At 44.0% G+C, this 14,147-nt stretch overlaps 1 protein-coding gene across 1 annotated transcript in view; it reads right to left on the bottom strand.

The window, feature by feature from the left end:
• LOC142573202 (uncharacterized) overlaps positions 1–14,147 on the bottom strand; it is a 145,920-nt gene that overhangs the window by 39,987 nt on the left and 91,786 nt on the right. The window contains exons 2-3 of the mRNA XM_075683021.1: positions 2,673–2,729; positions 490–788 (exon numbers count right to left, since the gene is read on the bottom strand). Of these exons, the coding sequence (XP_075539136.1) occupies positions 490–788; positions 2,673–2,729 (356 nt within the window). The remainder of the gene's footprint in view (positions 1–489; positions 789–2,672; positions 2,730–14,147) is intronic.

The following is a 14,147-nucleotide window of genomic DNA, read 5'->3' as shown; positions in this document are numbered from 1 at the left end:
CAATCCACAACCTAATTGTAATTTAAAATGAACTAAAGCAACGCTGATGACTTTCAGGAGGCAACAAGTAGGTGTCTGTATAGTTACGTACATACCGAAACACGGTCGTTTCCAACTACATACCACTAATTAAGTACGGCCAACTGCATGCAATGGCCATCGCGTATATGGCACATACGCAGCGGCAAAGTTCTTGCGACAGGGGGTCTTTCGAGTTCCAGCAATCGCGTCGCACGAATTTGCGCAGAGCTCTCGCTTTCGTATACCGGATTGGCGCGGACCGATCCGCAGCTATCGTGCCTCATCGTGTCACGAGACTTTACGGTAGATGAAGGAGCATAGGGGTCTCTGTAGCTTGTCTACCTGACGTGTCGCACGATTGTACAGAGCCGCCTCCCTCCAGAGGAAAGAAAAAAAGCCCTCAGCACGTAATCGTTGCTGGCCCACCTGCCGCGCGTAAACGCCATTCTATCAGCATGCGGGGCTTGCCTTGAGTAGCGACGCCGCCAGGCGACAGGAGGTAGTGTTGCACAGTTGCGCGGCCCGATGAGGCGACTTCTTCGCTGCGGCTTTCAGGTGGAGAGGCATCACGCGGTGGCTCCTCGTCAGCACCAGGACCGTGGTCGTCAGAATCACCGACGCCGCAAGCAGGGCGAGCCCGACCCGCAGTAGCAGCGCCTGCTGCTTGGGACTCAGGCGAGGCTCCGTCAGGCGAAAATCCATTACGGCGACAGGCGTGCGCACAGCAGGGTCCGATATTGTACGGCAGCTGGTCAACGCCTGCAGGTCTGCGCGCGAAAAAATGCGAGATACGGTAGGTCAGAATGCCTTTGTCTATTACGGCACCTCGCTGTCCTCGTTACGGCAAAGGCGATGTTTCGTTCAAGAACAGACCAAGTGTGCACGTTCTCCAGTCGAATTGAGGCAAATGTCGTTACTTCTACGTATTTACATTTCGAATTCTTTCCCCGAAAACGGTTAGTCTGTCAATAGCGCCGTCGCTGAAAAACAATCCTGAGGAGGCTGCCACTTTAAGTACGTTCGCAGGCCGCAACTAAGCTGCGGCTAAGTGACCACTTCGCTCTCTTGTCCACCTCTACAAGTACATGAGCTTCCAAGCCCGTTCGACGCCTCCCGGACACCTGCACGGAACCATGAAATCACATGTAAACACCTCGCACTTTTTTCTTTCCATGCAATTACGCATCTTCTCCAAAGAAGAGGCCCAGATTTATGAATAAAACCACACTAAATTCACATCTCATTGTGCAGTCTGGATGTCCTTGATGCTTGACGCTGATGGCATAACTGCACACACCACACTTTCCAAATACATTGCTTACGTAGGTCACACGCGGCCTACAATAGAAAGCGGCGCATGGAAGCACGCTGCCGCAAGTTCACATTTCTTGTGCGTGAGCCACGAAACCAGCGGGGCACTGTTTTTCCAGTGACACTTATATCATGCGGGTCCACTACGTGCGAGAAAAGCATATCGAGACGACGGACTGGCATCGAGGTCGATATGTCACGTCGCCGCATAACCGCGCGTGGTCTGGTGGGCAAGAATCACACGGTGGACTGACAGTGCGGGGCGCCGAATTTTTATCGGCTTGGCGAGGGTGTCAAACGAACACCCTTCCGCCCTACGCTGCAATATCGAACGCAGTCGTTCTCTAAGAAGAAACTCATTTCTATACCCAGTTTCCGACAGCCGCAGAATTACTTTTCTTGACAATATTCTACTAATTGCCGCTGAATGCCGGAGATTTCTCGACGTACGAAAGGAACTGAAAAGTACATCGTGTATGTGACCCGCTCTTGTATAACGTGAATAAAGTAGACAAAGCTGCTCAATACCCAGAGGAAGCGCCTTCATTCCACAGCTGCTAGGTCCAACCGGCAGTAAAAAAAAAATAGGTATTACGCGGCTTTCGCGAAATCGTAAACACGGTTTCACGTCACGTCGGCTTCCAGGGCCAAGAAGGTGGTTTCGTCTATTGTGTGGACGCAAGTAAAGGAGCGCGTAGTTCTTGTGGATAAAAAGCGTATGTATTACTCAGCGGAGCTACTGGATTGAGCCACTGGACTGAGCAACAAACGTTCCATCCGACTCTACACAGGGTAAGTGCCAACACGTAAGAAAGAAAAAAAACTTGTAACAACAAAAAGAAAATCAGCCTACTATGTTGGTGGTATTAACAATTCCGCTGAACGATTTTGCTTTTATTTCATACATTTTTCGTTATCACAATAAAAAAATAACATTAGTTTACAATGAGCAATCTTATTCAGAAATTACTGACTCAATTATCGCCTATATTTATTTCTTTTGCTGCACATACGCTATCGCTTAAATAGCTAGCTCGATATCACAAGCAGTAACATAAGTTGCACGGTGACCGCGAAATAAGCACACAGTCGGCATTGGCAATATTAGAAAAAAGAACGACAATGATGCAGAGATCAAATTCCGCGTAAAAAGGAAAAAAAAATGAAAGACCTATAGGAGGTGTTATCGCGCACGCTTGGAAAACAGCGAAAATTGAAGGCTCCATAAGCAAGTCGTACACTCCCGATTCCGCATCTATTATTTTTACGATATCGCTCGGCATGAAACACCATTGCGCTGAAGTTTGCGGAATGAATCAGCAAGCAAAGGGCGTACGTACCTTGAGAGGAAGCGGGTGGTACGCTGGACAATGGCTCGCGGTGCGTGCAGTGAACTGCTGCAGATAGGCACGTCCATTAGCGATCAAATGACCAGAGCAAACGGAGCAAATGGAACTTTCCTCTTCTACTCGCCGACAACTTTCTGCGGCCACGAAAGGTTAAGCTACAAGGGCGTAGCTTTTGCACATGTATGAACGCGCCATGTGGTCCGGCAGCGTTTGGCGGCGCTTTCGGTTTTCTTCTCGCTACGGACGCTGCAGAACCGATGCAGCCTCCATGTGCGATGGTTCTGCCTTTGCCAAGACGCGGGAGGGAGAAGCCGCCAAATCAGAAAACTTCAACACCAAGTTGAGTGGTCTGTCTTATTTAGCTGTTGTAAAAAAAAGTGTTTATGCTTTTGTCTTCCCCGGCTTATACTAAAGCGAATGAAAATGTGGGACTCCTTTCAGAAGCGCTCCCACTTGTGCGCGCTTTGCCTCAGTAGCTTTACCTTCATTGCCACAGAAAGCTGTCCGCGAGTATAGCAGTTTCATTGCCGAAATATCTGAACGGAATATTACCTTTAAGAGGATGCGTTAGCTCGGGGATTCTCGTCTAAACACATACGTACGGAGAAATTGTTTTTCTCGGCAACCAGCATACGGAGTTGGATGAACTTTAATGCACATAAAAGGCAAAGGTAAAATTTAGTCACTGCTGCAAGTGAAATTTTAATCTACGCTATTACTGTCTTAATAAATACGGTTCAAAATTGCGAAATTTCAAAACACTATACTACCATGTTCCCAACTCTAAGTCAGCTATGAAATATAATGTCAGAATTGTGCAAAATTTACATAATATTTTATGTAAAGCAAAAAAAAAGGAACATCGTATATCATACAGAACTATGAAGTATACCATTATACTATGTGAGTAGCATTTTTGCAAAGTACTCGCAAACATTGTAACGAGTTCAAGTAAGCTGTCAGTTCATATATCAAATGTGTACGTTTTAGCTATTCTAACATATGCAATTTACAAAACAGCGGTATCTGCTTTTGAAGCATAGTTGCGCATGTGTAAACATTTTGCTACTATATTTTTAAATGATACCAATTTTCGGCAGCTTTCGTAAAAATGTCAGGTCGTTTTCAACATTCGACTTAAGCATCACTAGAGTTTACATTTTCCTCTCAAATGCAACCAGTTTCATTCAACTTGGTCCAGAGGCTCTTTCATAAAACATTTCCTGCGTTTTACATGTATTTGAACAGCTGGTACTGAGTTGGCACCGAGCTAAAGCTTCCTCTTAAGTATGAGAGCTCATTGAATCGATGCCTTTGTATTTCTTAAACATTAAAGACACTGCACATCGCCGCGTCTTTTATGTAGTTATTAAAGAAAGGGTCATGGGCCACATCTGTAAACTCAAACTAAAATTAAGTAATTAGCTTAGTTGAACAGGATGAGCTATTCGGGGTTCTAATTTTAACATTTCAGAGCGAAAGCTTTCGGCTTGCTGAAATCCAAGGGCTTGTAATCCGCTCTGCTTAATGGCCATGCGTTTTTACTAGCTAAGCCTAAATACTTATAAAAGCTCAATCATTTATTGCACGTCTCATTATTTAAGCAGCAGAAACAGAGTGCTTTTCACTGATATGAATCCGTATTATAGCTTCATAATTCCTCACCGACTGCAATTCGCACTAGACTGAAATAAACTTGCAATGTTGTTGCTTAACAATATTTGTTAACTCTTCAAGCACAAAGCCGCCCCGAAGCAACCTGATACTGACATCTGACATGGTAGCCGTTGTGTGATTCAGTGCATTAAAAGAGTATGAGGCCGAAAATTCTTCCGTGAACAGCACTTAATGGACACTGCTGGTGTCATTTCATAAGCAGGGACGCGAACTTCAAGATACAGTGGCGTGTTTGATAAAGAGACATTCCTGCAGCACATAATTAAAGTAGGAAAGCAAAATCCAGTTTCGTTAAGCAAAATCCAGTTTTGTTCGAAGTTTTGGCTCGCGATGGAAGGTTCTGCTAAAACTGAGAATAATTAGGATCTATGCTTGAATCCATGAAGCCGTGGAAAGCTAATGCAACTGCGTAAATAGCAGCAATTTCTGTGCCCGTAGGTAAATGTGACGGTGAAGTTCGGATACTCAACCGTTATAATGAAGCGAAGTGCTTGTAAGCGAAGTAAACGATAACGTGCACGATTCTTTTCCAGCAAGTAGATGTGAGTGAAAGCAAGATGATATGGTTCGACATTGTTTAGAGGTTTCCTTCGTATTAACGCTGACAACACAAGGCAGCGGCGAGTCCCGTTTCGGCCAACAAGTTTTAAAACGAACGATAACCGCAATAAGAAAGGCTGATGAAGAAAACCGCACGTATTTTATCATGTCCGCTTGACGACGGTGCGTTGACATTTGACAGTTAAGAACGCATTACATTGAAAACTAACACTAATGAAAAGCACCGAGTAAGAGAGACTAATTCACTTATAAAATAACCGAAAGCTAAGCGAGTTGATACATAATGGGAAGCTAGTAGCTGCGCAGAGGAAACGAAGGATTGTAAAAACAAGCACCAGTGTTTTGGCTTTCACCGTCCATTCGTCTCTTGTGCGCTGCTATAGCACGTTCCCAATAATTACCCTATCACACACGCATATGCTAATACACGATTTTAGAACAGCGTTCAACGCTGTTCGTACTATAAGCGCAAGCTTTTTTACTGGACACTACGATGGACGTCCCTTGAATACTTAGCCTAAAGTGTTCGGGAGAGCAAACGACGAAATAAAATAAAAATAAAACAACCATAAAAATTGGGAGACAGGGTGCCACTTGGTGCATCGTGTCGAACCATGCAGTCCAAGCCAAGATAGTGTACTAGTATTCGTCCTACCATTTCTGTGTCGACGCGATTAATCAGGCCTTCAGACGCCAGCGTCGTCCGATGATCACGGAAATTAGGCGGAGTAGCCACTCATCGCTTCTGATTAAGGAGGTTTGGGATGAATTCAAAGCTTGCGTCACCATCTTTTCGCCGATATCAGCGATAGCGAAAGTGTCGCCACCCAGACACTTCGAATTCAAGCAGGAGACACTGGTGCCATCACGTTTCACAACGCTGTTGCTTATAGCGCACGCGAAAATAACGTGCGTTAAGGTAAGCGGAATAACATGTATACGTCAGCAAAGCGCACGTAATTTAAGAACCGAATAGCTTACGGAGCACGCAGAATGAGGACAACGCTGTTCATGTAAGTGCTCAAGTTGCTTGCGCGTGCTTGTGAACGCTATTCTAAAACTTTCCAATATCGAAATAATCGACCTTGCGTCAAGCTCCATGGGCTGTATGCCACGAGCTCGCGCAAGGGAGTTCATGTAGTCCGGAGATTGTAACTGTGATTTTCGTTGAATGACCATTAAAAGCAAAAAGACTAAACTGTCGTCGAGAAAAAGCTTCATCGTAGGTAACACAGCGAAAAAATGACACGGACTCGAACGAAAGCAGCAGTCAGACAGCGCTTCACACCAGAGACTGTCCCATATAATTTTTTTGTTCTTGTCGGTGTCTCCGTTTGCGCTGGGTTACGTAAGATCAAGCCGCACCAAGTCGGCCAAATGGCAGCGGCTGCCGCAATAAGTCTACATTTTCGCTATATTTCTCTTGTTAGGCCTTTCTATGAGGCCACAAATGCTTGTAAATATAATGTGAATCCGGGGCAGGATTCGCAAAGCAATTCGGCCGTCAGTGCACTTCGTCATTGGCCTTCGCCGATATCTCCAGCGTCAGGTTTAACTCCTTAAGAACACTTTTAGTTAATAATTTTTATGAATAGGGACCTTGGGATTAGAGCTGCACCCTTTGTCAACCGTATTGGTCTACCTAGCGTGTTAGCTTGGGAGGAGCAGGGATTCACATTCGATTCATTTCGATTTTCATCCTTTTGGCCCTCTGTCATTGGCTCTGTCATTATTGCTGCCATCGGCCACTATAGGCGCGGCATGTAAGAATGGCGAATGTTTTGTTGCTGCGATAGAACCAGGTGCCGTATTATGTAACACATTATTTTCATTCAGAAGTCTATCCGCCCTTCCTCATTGCCTGTGGTCACGCAAGGTCGTCGCTATATATCGCCAGCATCAGCCGCTTGCTGCGATGAATGATACAAACGGAAGGAAAATAATTCTCATATAATACGACCACAGTTCCCTACCATTACCCTAGGCGTTTGTATGCGCATTTCGAGTTATTTCACAATGACCGCCTTGAGCACAATAGAGATATATCTTTCTTACGTTTGCTACATCTCGACTCACATATGAATGAGAACACAAAAAATGAAGCTGAAATTACTAGAGAAAAGATAACAAAGAGACGGTCGAGGAGGTGCGGCGGGGAAGGGACGTTAAAGACGGACGTAACCGCTAACGACCCAACACCAGTTGACATTTGCCTCAGTTTAGCGTTGATAAGCTTGCAGAGACAAACACCGTGCAGGTTAAGCCACGCGTTTTATCTGTAAATGCACTTCTTTTAATTTCGCCGGGACGTCGCGGAAAAACTCCATGCATCCATTAACCTCTCGGCCTTCCAACGGTCCGCCTACTGTTAGGCCTATATGCCCATTGCAACAGCTACTGCTACGGTAGGCGTTCTGAAACACACAGTCGTCATCCGCGTTTCTTACACGAAGGCAGACGAAAAGGAACGAGACAGCAGAATGGGGGGGGGGGGGGCGCCAGAAGAGCGGAAAGAGTTGAACTGCAGGCTCACCTTGCTGTGGCTGATTTGGTCGTCGGGTCCGTTCGAGGCTGGCGCGTGAGCATGCGAGTCTCGTGACTGCTATACTTCCTCATCTTTCTCCATATTCCAATCGCGTGCGCAGCCGGCTCAGTTTTTCAGTGCGCACAAATTCCAATATCCAAGTCAACGGGCCAAATCGATTTATTTCTCAACTAGCGCTCTGTTTTGTCCATTTCTGTTGCCGCAGTATTGCGTGTATGATATTCGTCTCGGTCACATAACATTTGTTGGACATTAAGACTATCAAAACCTGGAAAACTTTAGGGCGATGAACAGAACTTCCCTTTCTGAAGTGCTCTTGGCCATTGGATATATTCCTTCGCTAATGTGTCCAACGTCTTGATTTGCTGTCATTTTCTGCTACGAACATTTTAGCGTAAAATTTTTTGTGGATACCGGTCAAGGTTGGCTCACGTTGTGGTGCTGCATTAAGCGAAGTTAAACAGAGTAAAAAACACAGCGCGATACATCCCGTCATAACGACAGACGCTTTCTGTCGCAACAAAGACACTGCTGTCGTATACTATAGCGATCGCCATTTTTGTCATAATGCCAACTTCTTCAAACGACGAAGCATTTTAGTAAAGAAATGAAATAAGATTATACTTTAGTTACTATGACTTTATGACGCAACCTACCATCACTCAATTCATTGCGTCCATCGTGCTCAGTATAACACAGCAAAAATGAACTCCGACACTACATTCCGAGCATGTCCACGTTCTGCATTTAAAAAAAAAAAGTTTGCGCCCTTTTGGAGCTTACCTCGTCCCACAACAATCATGGTCATCTGTCTTGCCCGCATTTCCTCTCTGCGGGCAAGATAGCGCAGGGAGCCCGGTACTTGCAAGTCCCGAATGGTATTCGCGTTATCAGCGCGTTATGACTCGCCAAATAACGTGCGTTATAATAGCGCACGTAAACCACAGAAACACGCGAACGTTCGCATAATGCGCAGTGAAGACAACGCTATTTCTTTACGCTCGCGATGCGTTTACATTTGGTTTACATCAGCATGAATTCTCGTGATGGCTACGCTCTCACTCGCATTAACCGCCAGTAACTACTGGAATGAGCGTTCGCTTTTTCTAAACTCACCTGAAACGTTAGTTATGAGCGCAAAGAGCGTCCAATTTCTGAGTAATTCGGCGAATCCGGCGCCCGTAAACCTATCGAGACGCTGTCGCAGAACAAGAACAGGATGGTTGCTAATGGACTGTGTTGGCTTGGGTACGTTTGGCATGAGTCACCAGACCGCGCCCTCCTTTATAACGTCTTCCGTGTGTTTGCGTTCCCATGCGGCAAACTAAATGTCTTGAAAAGACGCGCAACGTAACGCCCGGCAAAGGTGCTTAAGGTGCGTAAGGCGGCAAACGCTATTCAAGAACTGTCTATTTACTGCTATATTGTCATCAAAACTTTAAACTGCTTACCCTAGAAAAACGACGTGAATGAACATCGACAGCGGACTGGCCACAACGAACATGTTCACAGAGCCATACCGTTGATGACAATATCACAGAAGGCTGGGCGCGATCAGGTCGATGTTACCGACGCTCTTTTTCCGCGTCAGTTACGCTTTTAGAGAGCGTTTAATTACAACATAATTGTTCGCATAGTTCTTACAGAAGCAAGTTCAATAAAAATTTCTTGCCTCAGCTAGAAAATTCCGGGGAAGGGCTCCAAAGTACTCATTTGCTTTAGCCACCTGAGATAAGTTATTGAAAGGTTAATTAACGTAGCTTCATTAATTATGCACACGACTGCTCAATTTACTCAATATCCAGATGTTACCATTGGAACGCTCGAATGATAACGATAATGTCAGTAACATTTAGATTGGTCAATTTAAGGAAAAATATAAGAATATTAGAGAGCTTTAGAATAGCGGCCCCAAACGCTTGGGGCCCCAAAAAAATAGCGTCGATGCCACTGCGCATGCGCGAGAGGCAAACAGCTTTTGGGTTTTGCGTCGGGCAAGCAATATTTTACTGTTTTAGCGGGAGCCCCAGAACCCGGCCCCAAACGCTTTGTGTCAATAAACATGACGGCCCCCTTCGAAGCGACAGCTCTAACATAGCACCAAACTGGGCTGGATTCGTGGTAACGCGTGAAGTTAGAAAGCTAGAAGTGACTGCGTTTATCGCTCTTTCTCAACTAGCGTGTGTTACGAAGATTCATTTAATAGCCGCCGCTGATTCCGAATTCGATTGTCGATTTCATGACTTGTAGCCCAACACGGCTTAACTTGACTGGTGAAGGAACGTAAAGTTGGTTACTCAAAACAAAGCGCAACTAATTGCTTCCTGTTAATAGAATAATCTCTAAATTGTACATAAACGCGGAAACACGAATGTCAAAATTACTCTTCTTATAAAATGGTATATTTTATTCCATTATTTAAAATAGCTTTTCTTCAACGTCGTAGTGACGGTACAAGCCCAAGACGCTATCCGACAGCGCAAAGCTCTATCCTAAAACTCATTCTAAAATCTATCCTATTCTACCTATTCATGGTGCAGTGCGCTTCTTACAAAGCAGGTGCGAACACTTGTACACATTTTCTTGATGCAAATGAAGCTCTGAAACTCAAACGCATCTGCCCAACCATGCAGTTCTACCTTCACAATGGACTCTCTTGCATTATACAAGAAGCACTTTCGCACTACGGTACATCACACGAAATGTGCGAGTACATTTTGTACATTCCCGATTACGTTTCTGAGCGTTGGTGGCTTCAGGCTTGGTTTCCATGGCGTCCTCAGGTATAAAAACAGCTGCTTAGGGGAAAGTACTAGACAACTTTTTCAGTCATTCGTAAGAGATTGAGCCGTGCGGACATGTGCGTTGAAGCGGAAAATACCGACATTTTAGCATGAGTGCTTTGTGGCAATAGATTGACTGTCCAAGTCAATTAGTTTATTAATTTCTGTAATTTTACGGACCAAAACCATGATAGGATTATGCGGAACGACGCAGTGGGCAGCTCCGCATCAGTTTCTACACCCTGGGGATCTTTAACGTGTACCCAATACACGGTAGGCGAGCATTTCCAGCCCATCGGAATGCGGCATCCACGGCCGGGATTCGATCCCACGTCCTCGGGCTTAGCATCGCAACGGCAAAGCCTCTACGCCACCACGGCTGCTACTGCCCATAAGGTTAAAACCGAAAGGAGAAAATACGGGGCTATTGGAACAATGCTGAAGTACTGACAATACTTCATATTTTCTCGGTGACCTTTTCTTTTTCAGCGCCTGTTACAAAGATATTGCTTGGCGTAAGACGCGCATCCATGTACACAAGATTTCCAAAATGACGTCCCAGATTTTCACAGTGAAAGAGCGTTATCTACTCAGATCGCGCACGTGAAGCGAATACTTGCGTAGATTCGCGATCATAGGCGAGCCCCAGTGACTGCGCTCGAGTGTGCGATGTATGTCTGATCAGCCTATGCCTTCACCAGTAGTGAGATTCCGATGATGGACGCCTCTGCGCGCCGCTATCGTTGTGCTTTGAGCGTTACTCGTTGTTGAGCACACGAGTACGCGAACTAAGGAGTTTGACTGGAGACTCACACTTTTGGGATTGTCTTTGTTCTTGACCATGGCTTCTACGTGGCAGTAAAAAAAAAAAAAAAAACGTGCTACATTTTCGTTGATTGAATGCGGCGAAAGGGGCTACAGACTTTTGTTACATGTGCGTTTACTCTTTTACCGCGATAACTTATTATTAACAACTGACTTTCTCGGATAACGGAGGTCAAAATTGAGGAGCTTGGATATTAGCCGGATATCTCGAGAGGAAAGAACGTTTAAGTGCTTTATTCAGCTTCATCAGGCGGCAGGGAAGGAAGAAATTCAGAAAGAAAATACACTTAGCATATTTAAAGGTCAGTCAACTTCAAAAAGCTTAACTTGTGTTTCAGTTTAAGTTTATTCTGTTATTAAGTTCTATTTATGATTACAGACGTTGCTAAAATCGCCTGGGCCCTTAGCAATACTGCTAGTTCTGTGCCCATGGAAATGAATACAAAACACCATTGCAACTCAGGTTAACAGGTAATGTGATTTACAAGTACAGATTCCGCTAACATTGTTGTTAACATGATATTAATACATTTTTATAGCACCAGAGAAAAAGCAACCAATAACAAAATCCGTTACTATTACAATACAGAAACATATTGACTATGCATTAGAAATTGCTTAAGAACATACGAAAATCTTGGACTCTCTTTTATCCTCTTCGGAAGATTATTCCACATTTTCGTTCCAATGTAGGCTAACCTGCGCCTACCGTACAAGTTGTTAACAGGTGGTACGTTAAAATTTCCGTTCGATTGTGTCCTCGTGTGCCTGTGTGGTGTGATAAAAATGGTACTTGGAAGGGGGTTATTGTCCGAAAGCATGACATGAAGTGAGCACGCTGTTTTGAAGTCCCTGGCCATGAGGAATGGTATTATGTTAGTTTTTTAAATAGCGGTTCCATATGTTCCGTTAAACAAGAGAAGGACGTAATTCGAGGCGCTCTTTTCTGCAGCTTGGTTACCGGATCTAGGTAAGGTGAGTAGGTATGCTCCCATGTCTATATACAATAGCGTAAATGGCTATGAAAATACTAAAGTAAATCATTCGTAGTGTACATGCGGGAAAATGCTGACGCACCTGAAGTAAAATAAAACATGTATGACGGAGCCGGCTGCAAACATTTCCTGTGTGTACCCTGTAATGAAGGGTTGAATCTAACGCTATACCGAGATATTTATATTCTTGATCTTCTGTAATTGCTGTCATCGCAGTCTTCAAAGTTATTGTTGGTATTTTAACTCTATTACACAAAAATATAATGTACTTTGTTTTAGATCTACTTGGTGTTAATTTGTTGTCCATAAACCAGTTTCTTAGTTTTTCTAGTTCTCTATTAGCAGTGTTCTGTAAGTGATTGATATTCTTTCCTGAGATTACAACTATGGTATCATCAGAATACATTATTGCCTCACCGTTATCAAGCCTTTGGGATAGGTCATTGATGTACAAGGAAAATAGTAACGGACCCAAAACTGGGGGGGGGGGGGGGACCCCTGAGGAACGCCGTGTGTAATGGGCAGAAAGCCAGACGAGACACTGTCCAAGTGTACGCTCTGGTATCTTTCTTCCAGGTAATTCTGAAAGAGATGTAATCGGTCTTCTCGAAATTCATAACATTGCAGTCTCTTTAACAGAATCTGATGACCGACAATGTCGAACGCTTTTTGAATGTCTAGGAATATGCCAATTACTACTTAATTGTTATTCAGGCAAGTGTTAATATAGTTTGTAACATAAGTAACCGCGGTGCTGGTCGACTTGTTTGGGCGAAATCCGTGTTGATGCGGTGTTAGTATATTGTATTTTGCCAAGAACTTAGTTATTCACTTGGCTATAAGCTTCTCGAACATTGTGTTACTGGTAGAGAGTACTGATAGAGAATACTGGTAGAGAGTACTGAAATGGGACGGTTGTTTTCTAACAGGATGTGTCATCGCTCTTAAAAATGGGAGAGACCCTAGCTCTCTTCAGTAGATTGGGATACGTTCGAGTGTAAAAAGCACAATTAAAAATTTGCGCGAGGTAAGGACACAATAAATCTAGATTATATCTTACAACGCTTAATGATATACTGTCACATCCGGAGGCTTTTTAGGTCGGCATGTAAATAGTTGTAGACATTACCTCTCAGCAGCTGGTAGTATTGAAAAATACGAACGAGTTTGCTCTACTCGAAGTCAAGGGACAGGTGCGGCATTGGGTACATAGCAATGATAGGTTATGACTAATGTTCGCAAATAATCATTAAATTTATTTGCTGATTGTTATTTTCAGTCACCGTATAGATCTCAGGAAACCTGGATTGCTCAGTGGTTCCTTAACGAATGAATTATTTCCTATAGTTTTCTAGGGCACGTTTGATTTGCTATTATAGCACGATTGTAATAATCCTTCCTACAATGTCGTAAGTGTGCTAATAATTTTTTCTTGAAGTATTTGTATTGAATTCTCTAGTAAACGTCTTCTTTATTTCTTTTTTGCTTTCTATAGCAATAACACTTGGTACTGGATAGCTCTAAGGCACTTCGCGTCATCCAAGGGTTTATCCGTTGTTCGTAGAATTTTTTTCTCGTGTCCTGATTCAGCACTATGCGTGTGATATCGCGATATTCAAGTACTCACACATTTTGTTTGCATCAATGCCTCCTATGACGTGTTTGCGTATCGCAGATAAGTTTTCTCGAAGCAAAATTCTGTCCATGCGTGTAGCTGTTTGACGACACCGTTTAGGCTGTTGATGCTTTGTAGTTACAAGTTAATATACTGGAAAATGATCTGATAGATCCGCATCTACTACACCGGAGGTAATATTTGTAGACTTAAGATTGCACAGAATATGATCAATACGTTTCAGAAGTGTTTGTTGCACGTGTAGGCGCTGTGATGACATTCACAAACCCCTACGATTCATTAAATAATTATGGGGTTTTACGTGCCAAAACCACTTCTTGATTATGAGGCACGCCGTAGTGAGGTACTCGTGAAATTTCGACCACCTGGGGCTCTTTAACGTGCACCTAAATCTAAGTGCACGGGTGTTTTCGCAATTCGCCCCCGTCGAAATGCGGCCGCCGT

The sequence above is a fragment of the Dermacentor variabilis genome, chromosome 1 (genome assembly GCF_050947875.1).
Source record: "Dermacentor variabilis isolate Ectoservices chromosome 1, ASM5094787v1, whole genome shotgun sequence".
In the NCBI taxonomy this organism is placed as follows: domain Eukaryota; kingdom Metazoa; phylum Arthropoda; class Arachnida; order Ixodida; family Ixodidae; genus Dermacentor; species Dermacentor variabilis.
This window is presented reverse-complemented; position numbering and strand designations above follow the sequence as displayed.